The sequence below is a fragment of the Carcharodon carcharias genome, chromosome 13 (genome assembly GCF_017639515.1).
Source record: "Carcharodon carcharias isolate sCarCar2 chromosome 13, sCarCar2.pri, whole genome shotgun sequence".
Lineage (NCBI taxonomy): Eukaryota > Metazoa > Chordata > Chondrichthyes > Lamniformes > Lamnidae > Carcharodon > Carcharodon carcharias.
In genome coordinates, this window is record NC_054479.1 from 49,395,773 (window position 1) to 49,417,528 (window position 21,756).

Consider the following 21,756-nt stretch of genomic DNA (forward strand, 5'->3'; position numbering starts at 1 on the left):
GCAACTACATGTGTAGTTTCAACTCTGTCTCTGCACTAGACATCTGAGGTAGCCCAGCGACTCTCCTATTGATTACTACAGATCATATGGTCTTCCTGAGCAAGTATTATTCTTAAAGGTACATTGCACACTAAATAAACCCATAATTACTACACTCATCCACCTTTAAGACACTCCTTAAATCCCAACATATTTTACTTTAGGGCACAGGTCCTAAAATCCCATTACTCTGTATGAAATTTTGTTGGTTAATGATTCTGGAATTTTACTTGTTAAACGACTTTAGAAATACAAGCTGTTGTTCTGACTTCATGCGATCAATTTCGGAGAGTATCTGCCACTTGTTAAAACTTACTGACAGATTTGTTGCACATGGAGAATAAGGATGAACTAAATTTAGGATGGGGAGGGTAAATTAAGAGCTCGTCATTGCAAGATAATTAGTATTGGGAAATCAACGTGAAACAGCAACAAACGTGCAAATTTTGCAGAAAAAGTGTAAAATATGGAACGCTTCACGAATTTGCGTGTCATCCTTGCGCAGGGGCCATGCTAATCTTCTCTGTATCGTTCCAATTTTAGTATATGTGCTGCCGAAGCGAGCACAGTAGCTTGTAAGGACCCAGTACTTTATAAAGCTTCATTAATCTAAATACTTTACAATGATGGTGGTGGCAGGGTTTTTTTTTTTTGTTGCCTTTTAAATGGAAAGGTTACCATCACTTTATTCACAAAGTGCACACAATCTAAACCGATAAATCTCTACTTTTATTATTTTGGTTCTTTCAGGTAACTATTCAAAGTAGAGTTTTACCGCAGAGGATTATGGTGGATAAATGTAGATCAGACGGGTGGGCGGTGCTTCAGGTCGCGCGCGGCTTGGCTCGGTGGGCGGGGCCGTTTGCTGGGCCAGACCCGGTGGGCGAGGCCTAGCGGCAGGGGTATGTTCCTGAGCTCGACCCGAAGGGCGGGGTCTGTTGCTGGGCCAGACACGGTGGGCGAGGCCTAACCGGCGGGGTATGTTCCTGAGCTCGACCCGGAGGGCGGGGCCTGTTGCTGGGCTGGGGGTCGAGGCAGGGCCTGTTGCTGGGCCAGACACGGTGGGCGAAGCCTCCTGCTGCTTTGAACCAGGGTGAGTGACGGGGAGCGGGAGTGAGGGTCGAGGTTGGAGGCTCGCAGCCCCGGAACGAGTGGCGACGGCGGTGGGGCCACTGCAGTCCTTTTTGCCAGTCTGGCTGAGGGGCGTGAAAGCGCGATGTTGCCTTTCCCATGGAAACATCAGGCTTGCCCTAGGCCCAGGCCTTTTCCTCCATCAGCTCTGCCCCCTTGGTGCTGCCATTGGCGCTGTTCCTTTAGCTGCCTCAGTCTTAAACTCTGGCAAGTCCATCCAAACTTCCATGTCCCTCTCAGTACCGCATTCCTTACAATTTACCCCTAAACAAACTCTCACTCATGCCTCTTTCATTATCTTGCCTGATTCTGTTTTTGTGAAAGGCCTTGAGATGCTATTTTGAGTTAAAGACACTATATAAATGCAATTTGTTGGTTGTTTGGTAAGGGTGATAAAGAATGTTATAGATAATTGCCATTGAAGCAACTGTTGGATGTAATGTATGCAATTTAATATTTTAAACAGTTTAGGAACCATTTATAGTGTATAGTTTTTACATAAAATACACTGAATAATTTTGCATCATATGTCCATTTCACATTTAGGAATCATAGAAAATTTGCAACTCGGAAGGAGACCATTTGACCCATTGTGTCCTTGTTGGTTGGTGAAAAGCTGCCCAGCCGAATTCCACTTCCCTGCACTCAGTTTATAGTGTTGCAGGTCACAGCGCTTCAAGTAGACATCCAAGTACTTTTTAAATGTGATGAGAATTTCTGCCTCTACCACCCTTTCAGGCAGCAAGTTCCAGGTCCCTACCACCCCCTGGGTAAATAAAATGTCTGCTCATCTCCTCTCAAATCCTTCTACCAATTACTTTAAATCTGTGTGGTTTTTAACCTCTTCTACTAAGTTAAGTAGGTCATCTCTATTTACTTTATCTCACCCCTTATAGTTTTATGTACCTCAACTAAGTCCCTCCCACCCCATCCAAGCTGTCTCATTTCCAAGTGAAACAACCCAGGCGAGTCAATCTTCGATTAAAATTTTCTAGTCCTGGCAACATTCTCGTAAATCTCCTCTGCACCCTCTCCAGTGCAATCACATCTCTCGTGTAATGTGGTAAACTGAAGCTGTGATCTAGCTAGTGCTATATGTCGTTCTGGGATAATATCCCTGCTCTTGTATCCCGTACCTTGACTAATAAATATGCCTTCTTAGCCGTCTTGTCGACATGTCCTGATAGTTATAAGGATTGATGGGTATACACTTCAGGTTTCCCTTGTTCCTCCACAGTGCTCAGCAACCTCCCATTTGTTGTTTATTCCGTTACCTTGTTACATCTCCCAAAACAGATTGAGTTCCAAATTCACTTCTCTCCCCAACTGACTGGACCATCTATTTCTTCCTACAGTCTAAAACTTTCCCCCTCACTGCCAATCACATGGCCAATTTTGTATCCTCGGTCATTTTGTTTATCATCCTCTATATATTTGAGTCTAATTCATTAACATAATCTACAAAAAGCAAGGGACTGAGTACTTAATCCTGCAGAATTCCACTGGTAACAGCCTTCCAGTCCCAAAAGCATTATCCTTGCTTTCTGCCACTAAACCAATTTTGGATCCAATTTGCTGGTCTGTCTTGGACCCAAAACTTTTACTTTTTTGACCAGTCTGCCATGTGGGCTATGCTAAAATCCATGTAGACTGCATCCGTTGCCCTCCAGCCCTATTTGTCACCTCCTCAATTCAATCAAGTTAATTAGACATGGCCTAGCCTTAAAAATTCTTGCTCACTTTCCTTGATTAATCTATGCTTTTCTGAATGAAGGATTATACTGTCCCTTAGAATTGATTTCAGTAATTTGTTCGCAATCAAAGTTAAACTAACTGACCAATAATCACTCAGATTATCCCTTCCTGTACTGCTTTAAACAATGGTATAACATTGGCAGTCCTTCAATCTCTTGGCACCTGTCATGTAGCCTGAGAAGGTTGAAATTTGATTGCTAGACACTCCACTATTTCCTCCCTTGCTTCTTTTAACCACCTGGAATATATTTCAGACATTGTGATAAAGCAATATTGCTAACAAACATGGAATGTGAAATCCCTTTGCAATTAACAATATTGAACAAATGACGGTTAATATCTTGACACCCATTAATGTTCTTGCATTTTCCCTGCTGTTGCTTTTATCAACTTCAGCTGTATTTGTATCCAGTTGTCTCCTTGATTTTTTGATACTTTTCTGATGACCTTTTGAAGTTTCGTATTCTCCCCAGTGGATCATCTTGCCTTTCTTTCCACAATATTTTATGAAGCTTTTTTAAATTTATTCTGGATTATTTTCCAATGCCACTGATGTTTTATTTCGCAATTCATGCTTACTAATCCTAGATTTGCATTAGCCCTGCATGTTGTCCATTAGATGATGGAAGGTATTTACTGCGGTATTCACAAATGAAATCAATCCATTTTATTTCTTCCCCACATTTTGGTAATTGCCATTTTTAAATTCTATGCATGGGTTTAACCCCAGCCGCCCCCAACTTTTCTCTGTAATCTCCTACAGCCCACAGAGAACACTGAATTTTTCCACTTTTGGCTTTTTGTGCATCCCTGATTTCTTTCACCCCATCATTGGCAGCTGTGAATTCAGTATTCTAGGCCACAAGCACTGAAAGTCCTTCTTTAAACCTTTTTACCTCTCCTCTTCTCTTTAAGATGCTCCTTAATCTATCTCTTTTACCGCATTTTTGGTCACCTGTGATAATATCTTATATGTGAAATTTTATCTGATAACATTCCTATGAAGCATCTTAAGATGTTTTACTATGTTAAAAGTGCTATATCATTAAAAGTTGTTGTCTTCCATACAGTCAGGATCATCCAAATGAATATTATTCACTGGTCAGAATCTATCATTTCTTCTCCTCTAATTGGCACTTTAACTCTTTTTCCTTTCTAGACAACTCGAATGTTGTGCCAAAGGTTTGAAGAAAACCTAATGTTCTATTTGTAATGGATTTGATTCCCCACTCAACAATGAGAAGCTGTTCATCACTTCACTCTGTACAACCCAAACCAAGACTCTCGGGCCTGACTCAGATTACGCACAGTTTATATTTAAGCAATGCTGTTGCTTCACACAACCAGAGTCTCTTGCAGGCCAGTGGAGTCACGTGTATGATCAGTGTGATGCCAGAGGTGATCAGCTCTACATTTCCAGGCACTGAATATATTAATATTCCTATTGTAGATTCTCCCAGTTCACAGTTAACTGAGTACTTTGACATGGTGGCAGACAAAATCCACCTTGTTGGAAAATTGCATGGACGAACATTGCTACACTGTATTGCAGGAGTCAGTAGATCTGCCACTTTGTGCCTTGCTTACCTCATGAAGTACTGCCACATGTCTCTGCTTGAGGCTCATGCTTGGCTGAGGGCATGCAGGCCTATAATTAGGCCAAATAACGGATTCTGGAAGCAGCTGATTGAGTATGAAGATAGGCTCTTTGGAAAAACTAGCATCAAAATGGTGATGTCACCACTGGGAGTTATCCCAGACATATATGAAGAAACAACAAGAGGAATGATTCCTTGTTGATACTGTACATCCAATGCATAATGTTTATTTTGTCTCAGTATGTTTGTGCTATAAGTTACTACTGTACATGTTTGCCCATAAAGATATCCATGGATAAGATAACATTTTAAGTATCACACAAAATTGGCCCAAAGATTCCATGGCCCTCATGCAAGTTAAGGGTCAACTTCAGAAAGCTCCTATACATTAAAATGTTGTTCTTTATAATGTCTGGGGTCCACAAATATTTTCTCTCCACTACTCTCATTTCAAATACCCCATTCTCACCCGCTCTTGTTCTGATCAACCAGTGTGATGATATTTAAGTGGAACATCTCCCTTCTGCAGTCAGTCCTGGCTGCTGCTGATTTGAATCTTCTTTTCCCCTAGCTTTGCTGCTGGTCAGTTATTGGTTCAAAATCTGCAGTTGGACCTTTCAATAACCCTAGGATTCCGGAGGTAAAGCTGCCATTATAATGTATCTCAGCTTCTGTCGGATGTACTGTCTTTGGAGAATTGGCTGCATTGAGAGGATATATCCTTGTGTAAGATAAACTCGCTCAAGCACCTCTTGTGATCCAAACTAAGACATGCAATTATAGACTTGTATTCGAGTATACTTGAACAGTTTTCTTGTGTACATTGCATTCAATTTTAAATTTAATTCTAATTTTACAGAGCTAGGCTTAATAAATTGCAGCACACCTTGGAGTAAGACAAAACCAAAATAAGTTTGGAACTATTTTTACAAACTACACAAATATAATGTGTTTTTAACTGCCTACTTTTTGTATGGTACCTACATTTAACATTAAATTTTGGTGATGGAGTAATAATAATCTGTAATAAGGTAATAAAAAATACAATATAAAGTAATAGTGTTTTTTGTCAGAACTGGAATGGACTCTTAGTATCGAAAGGACAAAGTTATGGTTAATCTTTAGGAGGGTCTTTGACGGTAGGAAGAGTCATGGTTGAAAGTTTAATTTCCTTCTTCAACCACTGACTGCCCAGCCATATGTTTTTATTCATTCATGGGATGTGGATGTTGCTGGCAAGGCCACCATTCATTACCCAACCTTAATTGCCTTGGAGAAGGTGGCAGTGAACTGCCTCCTTGATCTGCTACAGTCGTAGTGAAGGTACTCCCAAGGTGCTTTTAGGAAGAGAATTCCAAAATTTTGACTCAGCAAGGATAAAGAACAGCAATATTTCCAATTCAAGATGGTGTGTGACTTGGAGGGGAACTTGGAGGTCATGGTGTTCCCGTGCAACTGCTGCCCTTTTTGTGGGTGGTAGAGGTCATGGATTTGCTAGATGTTGTTGATGACAACCTGATAAATTGCTGCAGTCCATCTTGTAGATGATACACTTGGTGGCCACGTCCGCTGGTGGTGGAGGAAGTGAATGTTTAAAGCGGTGAATGGGTGCCATCTTTATCTGAGGAGTTGCAACTGGAGATGAATACTGCAATCATCAGTGAACATCCCTACTTCTGACATTATGATGAGTAGAAGATCATTAACAAAGCAACTGAAGATGTTTGGGTCTAGTACACCACACTTTGGAATTCCTGCAGTGAAGTCCTAAGGCTGAGGTGATTGGCCTTCAACAACCACAACCATTTTCCTTTATGCTACGTATGACTTCAGCCAGTGGAAAGTTTCCCCAGTTCCCATTGACTTCACTTTTAATATAGCCCCTTGAGGCCACACTCTGTTAAATGCTGCCTTAATGTCAAGGGCAGTCACTCACCTCACTGCTGGAATTGAACTTTTTTGTCCATATTTTGACTAAGGCTGTAATCTGCTCTAGAAGCCGAATTGTCCTAATGGAACCCAAACTGAGCATCCATAAGTGGTTTAAGGGTGGGTGGGAAAGGTGGAGCTGGATAGAGGGCCAGTGATAGGTGGAGACAAAGAAGAGATTGCCAAAGATGTCAAACACATCTTGCCATCTTTGGCAATCTCTCCTATGCCTCCACCCATCACTGGCCTCTATCCAGCTCCACCTTTCCCACCCACCCTTAAACAGCTTATATTTCACCACATTTCTATTCCTCTTTAGTTCTGATGGAGAGTCATACAGACTCGAAACCTTAACTCTGTCTTCCTCTGCACAGATGCTGTCAGACCTGCTGAGTTTTTCCAGCAATTTTTGTTTTTGTTTCAGATTCCCAACATCCGTAGTATTTTGCTTTTATCCATGAACGGGTTATTGGTGATTAAGTGCTGCCAATGAGCTTTCCATTGCCTTGCTGAAAATTGAGAGTAGGCTGATAAAGGCAAATCATGTTTCCCCAAGTCGCGAACAAGGGTTAACAGTTCCAGAATCAGAAGTCAACCTTTGATGATTGAGATGAGAAATTCCTTCATGAATCTTTAGAATTCAGTACCTCAGAGGGTTGTGAGCAATAACAAAGGCAACTATCGATAGATTATAGGATATTAAGGGACTCAGGCATACCTGGGTGATCTTCCACTTTGTGAAGTAGATTTCAGGGTAGTAATCTCTAGAACAGCTTGGCTCGAGGCACAGCTAGTTCTAGAGGACAAGTCTTCAGTACAAAAGCTAGGATGTTGTTTGGCCATAGTCTCTTCTGTACCCAAGGCACTCAGCCATTTCTTGATCTCACTTGGAGCGAATCAAGTTGGCTGAGTAATGGCTTCTGTGATATGGGGACATCAAGGGGAGGCCAAGATGGATCATCCATTCAGCACATCTGGCTGAAGATGGTTGAAAATGCTTCAGCCTCATCTTTTGCGCTCACACACTGGGCTATACCATTACTGAGGATGGAAATATTCATGGAACAACCTCTTCTTCCAGTTACAAAAGCAGAAAATGCTGGGAAAAACTCAGCAGGCCTAGCAGCATCTGTGGAGAGAGAAACAGAGTTAACATTTCAGGTCCGTATGACTCTTCTTCAGAGCTGAAGAGAAGTGGAAATGTGATGAAGTTTATACTGTTTAAGGGGATTGGGGCAGCTGGAGCTGGATAGGAGGCCCAATGATAGGTGAGGACAAAGGAGGGATTGACAAAGATATCATGAACTAAAGGACAAAGGGAATGTTTATGGCATGGTTAGTGCTACAAAAGGTGATAACAGTGTACTAAAGGTAAGAAAGCAGCATGTGATAATAGCAGAACAAAGGCAGCATTATGTGAAAGAACAACATGGAACAAGTAACAGATGGCCCTGTAGGGATTTACCCCTCACTGTGGTTGACAGGGCCTTCAGCCATGTCCGATCCATCTCCTATGCCTCTGCCCTCACACCTTCTACCCCCCTCCCAGAAACATGATAGGGCCCCCCTTGTCCTCAATTTTCACCCCACCAGCCGCCACATTCAAAGGATCATCCTCTGCCTTTTCTGCCAACTCCAGTATGATGCCACCACCAAACACTTCTCCCCTCACCTCCCCCCACCCCATCAGCATTCCGTAGGGACCATGGCCCCACCACCACTGCCACCTCGCCCCCCCCCCCCCACCCCGGAACACACTGGTGCACCCCTCCATTTTCCCAGCATCTCATCCCCTTTCCGGAGCATCTTCCCATGCAATTGCAGAAGGTGCAACACCTGCCCCTTTACTTCCTTCCTCCTCACTGTTCAAGGGCCCAAACACTTCTTTCAGATGATGCAGTACTTCACTTGCACCTCTTTCAATCTGGTCTACTGCATCCGCTGCTCCCAATGTGATGGTCTCTATATCAGGGAGACCAAACGCAGACAGTGTGACCGCTTTGCGGAACATCTCTGGTTTGTGCGCAAGTATGACCCAGACCTTCCAATCATTTGCCATTTCAACACACCATCCTGCTCTCATGCCCACATGTCCTTTCTTGGCCTGCTGCAATGTTCCAGTGAAGCCCAATGCAAATTGGGGGCACAGCACCTCCTTTACAGCCTTCTGGCCTGATCATTAGGTTTAACAACTTCTGACCATGAACTCTCTCCTCCATCCTCACCCCCTTTTTTTTAATCTCCTTTTTTCTAAATTCATTTTTTTAATCCACATTTTTATTTTTAATCATTTATCCATGATTTTATCCCCATTTTTATCCCCCCCCCCCCCTTTTACCCCATTTTCTATACTTTTTTCTGCACCACCACCCATTCCCCCACCCCATCCCCTACAGGGCCATCTGTTAGTTGTTCCATGTTGTTCTTTCATACAATGTTACCCTTGTTCTGATATTATCACATTCTGCTTTCTTACCTTTATGTCACTATCAGCACCTTTTTTTTAGCATTAACCATTGCCATTAACACTCCCTTTGTCCTTTAGTTCTTGATATCTTTGTCAATCCCTACTTTGTCCCCAGCTATCGCTGGGCCTTCTATCCAGCTCCACCTGCTCCACCCCCCTTAAACAGTATAAATTTCATCCCATTTCACTTCTTTTCAGCTCTGAAGAAGGGCCATACGGACCCAAAACATTAACTCTGTTTCTCTCTTGACAGATGCTGCTAGACCTGCTGAGCTTTTCCAGCATTTTTGGTTTTTGGTTCAGATTTCCAGCCTCCACAGTATTTTGCTTTTATCCTCTTCCAGTTCATTGTTTAATTTCCCACCACCATTCATGACTGGATGTGGCAGGACTGCAGAGCTTTGACCTGACCTCTTGGTTGCAACATCATTTCTCTCTGTCTATAGCATGCTGTTTCCACTGTTTTGCATGCAAGAAGCCCTATGTTGTAGCTTCACCAGGTTGGCACCTCATTTTAGGTACACTTGGTGTTGCTCCTTGGTATTCTACACTCCTCACTGTGGCCTTAGCATTCTCTGCCTTTTATTCCTTTTCGATCAGATTAAGTTGATCAGAATGTTTCTGGCCCAACAATGAAAAAGACATTGCTAAATCCGGTTCTGGGGATTGAACTGGGTCAAGTGGATCAACTGTCAGTAGAGGAATATTTAGGTTACATTAATCATAGTTTCATAAGGATTAGGTTAGCTATGAAAAAGGACAAGGAACAAACTAGAGAAAAAGTAATTAATTGGAGGAGGGCGAATTTCAGTGGGGTGAGAACAGATCAGGCCCAAGTAAATTAGACTCAGAGATATATGGGCAAAACTAATGGGACAATGCTAACTTTGAAGAGCTGGTTCAGAACAGTTGAGGTACATTCCAATGAGGGAGGCAGGTAGGGCAAGCAAACCCCGAGCTCCCTAGGTGACAAAAGAGATAGAGAGTAAGGTCAATCATGAAAACGGCATGTATGACAGATATTAGGTTGATAATAGAAGTGAGAATCAGGCTGATAATAGAAAATTCAGGAGAAGTGAAAAAGGAAATAAGAGGCAAAGAGATAATCTGAGAAGAGACTGGCAGCTAATATAAAAGGAAAATTCAAAAGCCTTCTATAGGCATTTAAGTAGGAAAAGGGTAGTAAATGAAGGGAGGCTGCTTAAGGACCAAAAATGGAATCTATGCATGAAGGTAGAGGGACAGCTGAGGAACTAAATGAGTGCTTTACATCTGTCTTTAGCAAAGAAGAAGACACTGCCAACGTCACAGTGAAACAGGAAATAACAGAAATACTGGATGGTCTAAAAATTGATAATGGCTAGCTCTACTTAAAGTGGATAAGTCACCAGGACCGAATGAGATGTATTTGAAGTTACTGCAGGAAGTAAGGGTGAAAATTGAGGACGCACTGGCCAAAATCATCCAATTCTCCTTAGATACAGGGGTGGTACTAGAGGACTGAAGAATTGTTAATGTTACACCTTTGTTCAAAAATAATAATTTGGGGCAATATTGATAATCACTTGGACATGTGTGGATTAATTAAGGAAAGCCAGCAGGGATTTCTTAAAAGCCATTTGTGTTTAACAAACTTGATTGAGTTTTTTTGATGAAGTAACACATGGTGGATTAGGGCAATGCGGTTGGTGCCGTGTAAGTGGACAACTAAAATGCATTTGCTAAAGTGCCACAGGAATTGGCAGCAGCAAAGTTGCAAGCCCATGGAATAAAACAAAACAATGGCAGCATGGATACAAACTTGGGTGAGAAAAGGAAACAGACTAATCGTGAATATTGTTTTTTGGATTGGAAGAAGGTATATAGTGGGTTTCTGCAGGGGCCATGATCAGGGCTGCCACTTTTCTGTCATAGGTTAATGATTTGACTTGGGTGCACAGGGAACAAAGAATGATAGTGATTGGCTTGAAGGGGACATGGACAGACTGGTAGTATGACCTGACACATGGCAGATGTAATTGAATGCACGGAAGTGAGAATACATTTTGGTAGGAGAAACAAGGGGAGGTAATATAAAATAAAAGGCACAATACTAAAGGAGGAGCAGGAACAGAGAGGCGGTGGGTACATGTGCACACATTTTTGAAGGTAGCAGGGTAGGTTGGAGATAGGTTAAAAGACATGCAAGGCTTTAAAAATAGAGCCATAGTATACGAAAGCTTGGAAGTTATAATTAACCTTTATAAAACACTGTTTTGGTCTCCAAAGGAACATTATGTACAGTTCTGGGTACCACACATCAGGAAGGATTTGAAAGGAGGAGATTGAGAGGAGATTTAATGGAGGTGTTCAAAATCATCAGGGATCTAGACAGAGATAAACTGTTCCCATTGCTAGAAGGGCTGAGAACCAGAGGACAGTGGTATAAGGCGATTGATAAAAGAACCAAAGGTAACACAATGAAAAGATTTTTGACACAGCAAGTGATTAGGACCTGGAATGCACTGCTTGAGAGTGTGGTAGAGGCAAATTCAATTGTGGCATTTAAATGGGAATTGCTGTTGCAGACAACAGCATGGACAGGATGGGCCAAATGACCTCCTTCTGTGTCATAACCATTATATGATTCTATTTGTGACTGACTGTAGATATGCAGGTAACCAGTCAGTGGTGTTGGAGAAGAGACAAAATGCTTGGTCCATTTTTAGGATTTTTACATTAAAGTTAATGATACATTCTGGTTGAGCTGAAGCATTTTCATAGAGTTATGGTGTTTAGCCAAAAGAAAATGAATATTAAAGTTACAGTTTGGATTTTCAACAGACCATCACATACTGAAAATATATTTTAATCAGTCACACATCCACATCTAATCGCCCACACATCCAATTCACAAAGTTAGCCAACAGCTTTTGCTCAGTTCACAGATGCACCTGTTACCCCAGCCCTGCCACAAAGAAACTAGCATCTCCCCTTCTAATGCAGTTAGGATGGGGCACTTGTTTCCTTTTGATTGGTCAAAGTGCCACTCGCACCTCCTCACCTCTTCTCCCAAAGCTTATTTTACATCGACCAGCACATTATTAACCCCCATTCTCCCTTTTCCAGCATCCATTTCAACCTTTCATGAAATGGAGTCAATCCATTTGAATGTGCTGTTTCCAGCAGAACACTGCTGGTGATTTGGTCCACAGCCTTGGTGTCCAGCAGTTTTTCTCTTCCGCCGGATTCCGAAATGTCGATTTGTCTTGGCTGAGTTTTATCGGCATTTTGTGTTTTTGTTCTCGATTTGCAGCATCTGTGGTATTTAGCTTTTAATAAACCAAAAGCTGTTAGAGATTTAATATTTTAAATATTGTAGATGTCCGATTTAAAAGAGTAAAACCTGGAAGACTGACAAAGTTGTGAAGTGAAAAGAAGGTTGAATCTGGTGATAAAAACAGAAAATGCTGGAAAAGCTCAGCAGCTCTGGAAGCTTCTGTGGAGAGAGGAACAGAGATAATGCACGGCGTTCGTTTGACTTTTGTTCAGACCTAAAGAGAAGCCGAAATGTGATTAATTTTATACTGTTTAAGAGGTGGTGGAGCAAAATAGAAGGCCAGGGATAAGTGGGAGCTAAGAAGAACTTTGACAAATATGTCAAGAACACAAGACAAAGGGAGTGATAATGATAGAAGTAAATAATAAAGGTGCTGATAAGTGGCATAAAGATAAGATAGCAGAATGTGTTATTAGCAGAACAAGTGGCAGTGCTCTGTAAAAGCAAAACATTGGATTCAAAAAAGGGTAAACATGGAGGAGAGAGTTCAAGGTCTGAAGTTGTTGAATCAATGTTAAGTCCAAAAGGCTGTAAAGTGCCTTATTGGAAGATAAGGTACTGTTCCTCTAGTTTGCATTGGACTTAACTGCTAAAAGGTCAAGGTCAGATATGTGAGCATTTCACATCTTCCAGGACATTATTAACCCCCATTCTCCCTTTTCCAGCATCCATTTCAACCTTTCAAATGGCAAATGACAGGAAGGCCTGAGTCATGCTTGCACACTGAGCAAAGGCGTTTCACAAAGCGGGCACCCAGTCTACGCTTAGTCTCCCCCAAAGTGGAGGAGAATCCCCATTCACCCAACACCGAATTCTGCATGGCAATCACTTCATAGCGGCCTACAGAAGAGAGTTTGTGAAATGTAGCAACAGCTTCACGAAAGGGAATGCAACCCTAAAGAAAGAAAAAAACTCAAGAACAGCCCTGACAAATGAAAACAAGTGGTTGGTACATACTTTGTCGCTTTAGCTGGAGGAATGTTCAACATAATTGACCATATTGAAGGAAAGCGCTAAACCAATGATCTTTTCAAGGCATCTGGGACAATGGTCCCAGTTAAAAGGTGGATTTTGACATTATAATTAATCATACCTCTGGGTTAACTTTAAGCACTTCCATAATTCACAATAAATACATTTTTAAAAGTGCTTAACAACAATCCGAGCTAAAGGTGCGATTTGGTTTGTACCCGACCATCATTTAACTAACTGAGTTCTGTCGAAGGGTCATGAGGACTCGAAACGTCAACTCTTTTCTTCTCCGCCGATGCTGCCAGACCTGCTGAGTTTTTCCAGGTAATTCTGTTTTTATTTAACTAACTATAACCATCCAATCTCACAGCCACATTTAATCCCAGACACAACTCACAAAGTCAATCCACACTTCACAGGCACATTGTCCCCTTGAACCTTTCACAGAGAAACTCTCATCTCCACTTACAATCCAGATAAATTGCTCTGAAAAAGAGTCATAGGGACGCGAATGTGCCTCTCTCGCCGCAGATTCTGACAGACCAGTTGAGATTTCCCAGCATTTTCTGTTTTTATTTCAGTTCAACTCGTATTCTTTTATCATTTTCCTTGGATTAAAACGCCACTCACATTCTCCAAATCTTATTCCACATCTTCCAGAACATTATTAATCCCATTTTCCCTTTCCCAGCAACCATTACACTCCCCTTTCCTGAACTGGAGTCATGAACGCTCTGGTGGTGATTTGCTCCACAGCCTTGTCGTCCAGGAGTTTTTCTCTTCCAACGGATTCCCGAAATGTCGACTTCTCTTTGCTGAGTTTTATCAGTGTTTTGTGTTTTGGTTCTAGATTTGCAGCATCTGTGACATTTTACTGCTTTGTAAATCAACAAATATCAAAGGAATAATGTTTTAAACATCTCATGTGTCCGATTTAAAAGTGAGAAATCTGGAAGTTCGACAAATCTGTGGAATGAAGAGGTTGAATTGAGTAAGGTGAAGGAGGAGCTGAATAAAGATATTGGATTGTGCGATGATTGTGTTTTTGAAACCGGGTAAAATGTGAATGTTCTGCAGAAGTTGAAATGTTTGAAAGTCTAAAATATGAAAGCCTTTACGAATTTGCGTGTCATCCTTGCGCAGGGGCCATGCTAATCTTATCTGTATTAATCCAATTTTAGTATATGTGCCACCGAAACGAGCACGAATTGGGGCTGAGGATCAGCATCTTATTCAAACTCAATATTCAACATCATTTTTGGTTACACTGTCTTAATTTCCTCTGGTTAATTATTCTTCAGTTGTACATTAACGATCTGCTACAGAATAAAACATCAAACTAATTGTACTACAACCACAATAGGGGACTTTTAAATTTCGGGGCTTCCAAACATACACACTGACAGGAAAGCATATATCCATGCAAAGCATTCTGCTCGCCTAGTTTCCCCAGGTCACAGCTCCCTCTTCGAACATGCTAGTGAAGTCAAAACATTCGGCATCAGGATGCAGCCAGACAGGCCAGCAAGGGTTCCCTTCAAACAGTTCCAGAGTAGTTAGCACACGAATGCTCTTGGTTGAAAATCTCATTGTCGTTTACCAACAATGCAGTGTGCAATGTCAGACATCACAGCTACAGCCCTGCTCAAGAGGCGTGCACAAGGGTGCAAGAATCAGCAAAGAATTCTGCATTTCGGACATGTCATAGCTGCCAACAGAAATGAGTTTGTGAAATATAGCAACAGCTTCACGAAAGGGAACGCTGCCATCTAGAAAGCCAAAAGCTCAAGAACAACCCTGACACATGAAAACAAGAGATTGATCCAGACTTTGTTACTTTAGCTGGAGGAATTTTCCGCATAATTAGCCACTATTGAAGCAAAGTGCTCAGCCAATGATTTTCTCCGTGCAATTGGGACAATAGACCCAGTTAATCGGTGGAATTTTACATTATAGTTAATCATGTCGTCTAGATGACTTTAAGCACTTTGATAATTCAAATAAATAAATCTTTTAAAAGTATCTAAACAACAATCCGAGCTAAACTTACATTTTGGCTTTGTACCTGACCATCATTTAACAGAAAGTACCTTTTCAATCGCGCAGCTATATTTAATCCCACACACACACAACTCACAAAGTCAATTCACATTTCCTGGATCAGTTCACAGGCACAGTGTACCCCTGAAGCTGTCACAGAGAAACTCTCATCTCCACTTCCAATTCAGTTAAACTGCTCTGAAGAAGCAGATTCGAATCGACTTCTCTCACCACAGTTTCTCAAAGACCAACTGAGATTTTCCAGCACTTTAGGTTTCAATTTCAGTTAAACTCCTATTCTTTTATTATTTTCCTTGCATTAAAACGCCATTCCCATTCTCCAAATCTTATCCCACATCTTCCAATACATTATGAACAGCCATTTCATTTTTCCAGCAACCATTACGCTCTTTCCTGAACTGGAGTCAGTCCATTTGAATGTGCTCTTCCCAGCAGAACTCTCTACTGGTGATTTTCTCCACAGCCTTGTCGTCCAGGAGCTTTTCTCACGCGCGGAATTCCCGAGACGTCGAATTGTCCGCGTGTCGTTTATCAGCGTGTTTGGCACTGCTTATCGATTTTTAGCATCTGTGACATTTTGCTGTTATGCCAATCAATAAGTGTCAATTATTTAATGTTTTAATATCTCAAGTGCCCATTTAAAAGTGAGAAATCTGGACCTTCGACAAATCTGTGGAATGAACAGGTTGAATTGTGAGGTAAACGAGGAACTGAATAAAGATATTGGATTGTATAATGATGGTTTTTAAAAAGCGGGCAAATTGTGGATGTTCTGCAAAAGGTGAATTGCTTTGCAAGTCTAAAATATGGAACGCTTCACGAATTTGCGTGTCATCCTTGCGCAGGGGCCATGCTAATCTTCTCTGTATCGTTCCAATTTTAATATATGTGCTGCCGAAGCGAGCACAATCTGGCGCCCAGGATCAGCGCCTTATTAATGCTCAATATTCAACATGCTTTTTGGTTGCACTGACTTTATTTCCTTGATTAAGTTTTCTTCAAGTGTACATTAACGTTCTGCTACAGAATAATGCATCAAACAAATTGTGCTACAAGCACACTGGGACTCTTAAATTTTGGGGCTTCCAAACATACACACTGACATTAAGTCACATGTAAATGCAAAGCATTCTGGTCGCCCGTTTCCGCAGGTCACAGCTCCCTCTTCGAACTTGCTGGTGAAGTCAATGCTTTCAGCATCACGATGTAGCCAGACAGGCCAGCAAGGGATCCTTTCAAACATTTCCAGAGCAGTTAGCACACGAGTGCTCTTGGCTGAAAACACCTTGTCGTTTACCAACTATGTAGTGTCCAATGTCAGTCTTCAAAGCTGCAGCCCCACTCAAGTGGCGTGCACATGGGTGCAAGAATCAACAAAGAATTCTGCATGTCGGACATGTCATAGCTGCCAACAGAAATGAGTTTGTGAAATATAGCAACAGCTTCACGAAAGGGAACGCAGCCATCTAGAAAGCCAAAAGCTCAAGAACAACCCTGACACATGAAAACAAGAGATTGATCCAGACTTTGTTACTTTAGCTGGAGGAATGTTCCGCATAATTAACCACTATTGAAGCAAAGTGCTCAGCCAATGATTTTTTCCGTGCAATTGGGACAATAGTCCCAGTTAATCGGTGGAATTTTACATTATAGTTAATCATGTCGTCTAGATGACTTTAAGCACTTTGATAATTCAAATAAATAAATCTTTTAAAAGTATCTAAACAACAATCCGAGCTAAACTTACATTTTGGCTTTGTACCTGACCATCATTTAACAGAAAGTACCTTTTCAATCGCGCAGCTATATTTAATCCCACACACACACAACTCACAAAGTCAATTCACATTTCCTGGATCAGTTCACAGGCACAGTGTACCCCTGAAGCTGTCACAGAGAAACTCTCATCTCCACTTCCAATTCAGTTAAACTGCTCTGAAGAAGCAGATTCGAATCGACTTCTCTCACCACAGTTTCTCACAGACCAGCGGAGATTTTCCAGCACTTTAGGTTTCTATTTCAGTTAAACTCCTATTCTTTTATTATTTTCCTTGCATTAAAACGCCATTCCCATTCTCCAAATCTTATCCCACATCTTCCAATACATTATGAACAGCCATTTTCCCTTTTCCAGCAACCATTACGCTCTTTCCTGAACTGGAGTCAGTCCATTTGAATGTGCTCTTCCCAGCAGAACTCTCTACTGGTGATTTTCTCCACAGCCTTGTCGTCCAGGAGCTTTTCTCACGCGCCGAATTCCCGAGACGTCGAATTGTCCGCGTGTCGTTTATCAGCGTTTTTTGCACTGCTTATCGATTTTTTAGCATCTGTGACATTCTGCTGTTATGCCAATCAATAAGTGTCAATTATTTAATGTTTTAATATCTCAAGTGCCCATTTAAAAGTGAGAAATCTGGACATTCGACAAATCTGTGGAATGAACAGGTTGAATTGAGTGAGGTAAACGAGGAACTGAATAAAGATATTGGATTGTATAATGATGGTTTTTAAAAAGCGGGCAAATTGTGGATGTTCTGCAAAAGGTGAATTGCTTTGCAAGTCTAAAATATGGAACGCTTCACGAATTTGCGTGTCATCCTTGCGCAGGGGCCATGCTAATCTTCTCTGTATCGTTCCAATTTTAATATATGTGCTGCCGAAGCGAGCACAAATCAGCGCCCAGGATCAGCGCCTTATTAATGCTCAATATTCAACATGCTTTTTGGTTGCACTGACTTTATTTCCTTGATTAAGTTTTCTTCAAGTGTACATTAACGTTCTGCTACAGAATAATGCATCAAACAAATTGTGCTACAAGCACACTGGGACTCTTAAATTTTGGGGCTTCCAAACATACACACTGACATTAAGTCACATGTAAATGCAAAGCATTCTGGTCGCCCGTTTCCGCAGGTCACAGCTCCCTCTTCGAACTTGCTGGTGAAGTCAATGCTTTCAGCATCACGATGTAGCCAGACAGGCCAGCAAAGGATCCTTTCAAACATTTCCAGAGCAGTTAGCACACGAGCGCTCTTGGCTGAAAACACCTTGTCGTTTACCAACTATGTAGTGTTCAATGTCAGTCTTCAAAGCTGCAGCCCCACTCAAGTGGCGTGCACATGGGTGCAAGAATCAACAAAGAATTCTGCATGTCGGACATGTCATAGCTGCCAACAGAAATGAGTTTGTGAAATATAGCAACAGCTTCACGAAAGGGAACGCAGCCATCTAGAAAGCCAAAAGCTCAAGAACAACCCTGACACATGAAAACAAGAGATTGATCCAGACTTTGTTACTTTAGCTGGAGGAATGTTCCGCATAATTAGCCACTATTGAAGCAAAGTGTTCAGCCAATGATTATTTCCATGCAACTGGTAATATAGTAACAGTTAATCGGTCGAATTTTACATTATAATTAATCATGTCGTCTACTTGACATCGAGCACTTTGATAATTCAAATAAATAAATCTTTTAAAAGTATTAAACAACAATCCGAGCTCAAGCAAAATTTTGGATTTGTACCTGACCATCATTTAACAGAAAGTACCTTTTCAATCGCGCAGCTATATTTAATCCCACACACACACAACTCACAAAGTCAATTCACATTTCCTGGATCAGTTCACAGGCACAGTGTACCCCTGAAGCTGTCACAGAGAAACTCTCATCTCCACTTCCAATTCAGTTAAACTGCTCTGAAGAAGCAGATTCGAATCGACTTCTCTCACCACAGTTTCTCACAGACCAGCGGAGATTTTCCAGCACTTTAGGTTTCTATTTCAGTTAAACTCCTATTCTTTTATTATTTTCCTTGCATTAAAACGCCATTCCCATTCTCCAAATCTTATCCCACATCTTCCAATACATTATGAACAGCCATTTTCCCTTTTCCAGCAACCATTACGCTCTTTCCTGAACTGGAGTCAGTCCACTTGAATGTGCTCTTCCCAGCAGAACTCTCGACTGGTGATTTTCTCCACAGCCGTGTCGTCCAGGAGCTTTTCTCACGCGCCGAATTCCCGAGACGTCGAATTGTCCGCGTGTCGTTTATCAGCGTTTTTTGCACTGCTTATCGATTTTTTAGCATCTGTGACATTCTGCTGTTATGCCAATCAATAAGTGTCAATTATTTAATGTTTTAATATCTCAAGTGCCCATTTAAAAGTGAGAAATCTGGACCTTCGACAAATCTGTGGAATGAACAGGTTGAATTGAGTGAGGTAAACGAGGAACTGAATAAAGATATTGGATTGTATAATGATGGTTTTTAAAAAGCGGGCAAATTGTGGATGTTCTGCAAAAGGTGAATTGCTTTGCAAGTCTAAAATATGGAACGCTTCACGAATTTGCGTGTCATCCTTGCGCAGGGGCCATGCTAATCTTCTCTGTATCGTTCCAATTTTAATATATGTGCTGCCGAAGCGAGCACAAATCAGCGCCCTGTATCAGCGCCTTATTAATGCTCAATATTAAACATGCTTTTTGGTTGCTTTGACTTTATTTCCTTGATTAAGTTTTCTTCAACTGTACATTAACGTTCTGCTACAGAATAATGCATCAAACAAATTGTGCTACAAGCACACTGGGACTCTTAAATTTTGGGGCTTCCAAACATACACACTCACATTAAGTCACATGTAAATGCAAAGCATTCTGGTCGCCCGTTTCCGCAGGTCACAGCTCCCTCTTCGAACTTGCTGGTGAAATCAATGCTTTAAGCGTCACGATGAAGCCAGACAGGCCAGCAAGGGATCCTTTCAAACATTTCCAGAGCAGTTAGCACACGACTGCTCTTGGCTGAAAACACCTTGTCGTTTACCAACTATGTAGTGTCCAATGTCAGTCTTCAAAGCTACAGCCCCACTCAAGTGGCGTGCACATGGGTGCAAGAATCAACAAAGAATTCTGCATGTCGGACATGTCATAGCTGCCAACAGAAATGAGTTTGTGAAATATAGCAACAGCTTCACGAAAGGGAACGCAGCCATCTAGAAAGCCAAAAGCTCAAGAACAACCCTGACACATGAAAACAAGAGATTGATCCAGACTTTGTAACTTTAGCTGGAGGAATGTTCCGCATAATTAACCACTATTGAAGCAAAGTGCTCAGCCAATGATTTTTTCCGTGCAATTGGGACAATAGTCCCAGTTAATCGGTGGAATTTTACATTATAGTTAATCATGTCGTCTAGATGACTTTAAGCACTTTGATAATTCAAATAAATAAATCTTTTAAAAGTATCTAAACAACAATCCGAGCTAAACTTACATTTTGGCTTTGTACCTGACCATCATTTAACAGAAAGTACCTTTTCAATCGCGCAGCTATATTTAATCCCACACACACACAACTCACAAAGTCAATTCACATTTCCTGGATCAGTTCACAGGCACAGTGTACCCCTGAAGCTGTCACAGAGAAACTCTCATCTCCACTTCCAATTCAGTTAAACTGCTCTGAAGAAGCAGATTCGAATCGACTTCTCTCACCACAGTTTCTCACAGACCAGCGGAGATTTTCCAGCACTTTAGGTTTCTATTTCAGTTAAACTCCTATTCTTTTATTATTTTCCTTGCATTAAAACGCCATTCCCATTCTCCAAATCTTATCCCACATCTTCCAATACATTATGAACAGCCATTTTCCCTTTTCCAGCAACCATTACGCTCTTTCCTGAACTGGAGTCAGTCCATTTGAATGTGCTCTTCCCAGCAGAACTCTCTACTGGTGATTTTCTCCACAGCCTTGTCGTCCAGGAGCTTTTCTCACGCGCCGAATTCCCGAGACGTCGAATTGTCCGCGTGTCCTTTATCAGCGTTTTTTGCACTGCTTATCGATTTTTTAGCATCTGTGACATTCTGCTGTTATGCCAATCAATAAGTGTCAATTATTTAATGTTTTAATATCTCAAGTGCCCATTTAAAAGTGAGAAATCTGGACCTTCGACAAATCTGTGGAATGAACAGGTTGAATTGAGTGAGGTAAACGAGGAACTGAATAAAGATATTGGATTGTATTATGATGGTTTTTAAAAAGCGGGCAAATTGTGGATGTTCTGCAAAAGGTGAATTGCTTTGCAAGTCTAAAATATGGAACGCTTCACGAATTTGCGTGTCATCCTTGCGCAGGGGCCATGCTAATCTTCTCTGTATCGTTCCAATTTTAATATATGTGCTGCCGAAGCGAGCACAATCTGGCGCCCAGGATCAGCGCCTTATTAATGCTCAATATTCAACATGCTTTTTGGCTGCACTGACTTTATTACCTTGATTAAGTTTTCTTCAACTGTACATTAACGTTCTGCTACAGAATAATGCATCAAACAAATTGTGCTACAAGCACACTGGGACTCTTAAATTTTGGGGCTTCCAAACATACACACTGACATTAAGTCACATGTAAATACAAAGCATTCTGGTCGCCCGTTTCCGCAGGTCACAGCTCCCTCTTCGAACTTGCTGGTGAAGTCAATGCTTTCAGCAT

The 21,756-nt window shown here is 41.4% G+C and overlaps 1 protein-coding gene and 6 non-coding genes across 8 annotated transcripts; 1 reads left to right on the plus strand and 6 right to left on the minus strand.

The window, feature by feature from the left end:
* Positions 1-499: 499 nt before the first annotated feature.
* LOC121286548 lies at positions 500-606 on the minus strand. The gene has a single exon (XR_005944974.1). It is a non-coding gene; the product is annotated as a U6 spliceosomal RNA (small nuclear RNA).
* Positions 607-898: 292 nt separating this feature from the next.
* LOC121285468 (dual specificity protein phosphatase 18-like) lies at positions 899-5,576 on the plus strand. Of its 2 annotated transcripts, XM_041201916.1 has the most exons (3): positions 899-1,132; positions 1,717-1,940; positions 4,085-5,576. In XM_041201916.1, exon 3 carries the CDS (start codon positions 4,138-4,140, stop codon positions 4,723-4,725), a length of 588 nt encoding a protein of 195 aa, XP_041057850.1. In that variant the 5' UTR covers positions 899-1,132; positions 1,717-1,940; positions 4,085-4,137; the 3' UTR covers positions 4,726-5,576. The 2 variants fall into 2 exon arrangements, with proteins under 2 accessions (XP_041057850.1, XP_041057849.1); XM_041201915.1 differs by lacking the exon at positions 1,717-1,940 and having other exon boundaries at positions 903-1,132.
* Positions 5,577-14,308: 8,732 nt separating this feature from the next.
* Positions 14,309-14,415, minus strand: LOC121286564. Its single transcript, XR_005944989.1, has one exon. It is a non-coding gene; the product is annotated as a U6 spliceosomal RNA (small nuclear RNA).
* Positions 14,416-16,071: 1,656 nt separating this feature from the next.
* LOC121286630 lies at positions 16,072-16,178 on the minus strand. Its single transcript, XR_005945029.1, has one exon. It is a non-coding gene; the product is annotated as a U6 spliceosomal RNA (small nuclear RNA).
* A 1,655-nt stretch (positions 16,179-17,833) lies between these two features.
* Positions 17,834-17,940, minus strand: LOC121286610. The gene has a single exon (XR_005945013.1). It is a non-coding gene; the product is annotated as a U6 spliceosomal RNA (small nuclear RNA).
* A 1,654-nt stretch (positions 17,941-19,594) lies between these two features.
* Positions 19,595-19,701, minus strand: LOC121286631. The gene has a single exon (XR_005945030.1). It is a non-coding gene; the product is annotated as a U6 spliceosomal RNA (small nuclear RNA).
* Positions 19,702-21,356: 1,655 nt separating this feature from the next.
* Positions 21,357-21,463, minus strand: LOC121286513. Its single transcript, XR_005944944.1, has one exon. It is a non-coding gene; the product is annotated as a U6 spliceosomal RNA (small nuclear RNA).
* Positions 21,464-21,756: the final 293 nt, after the last annotated feature.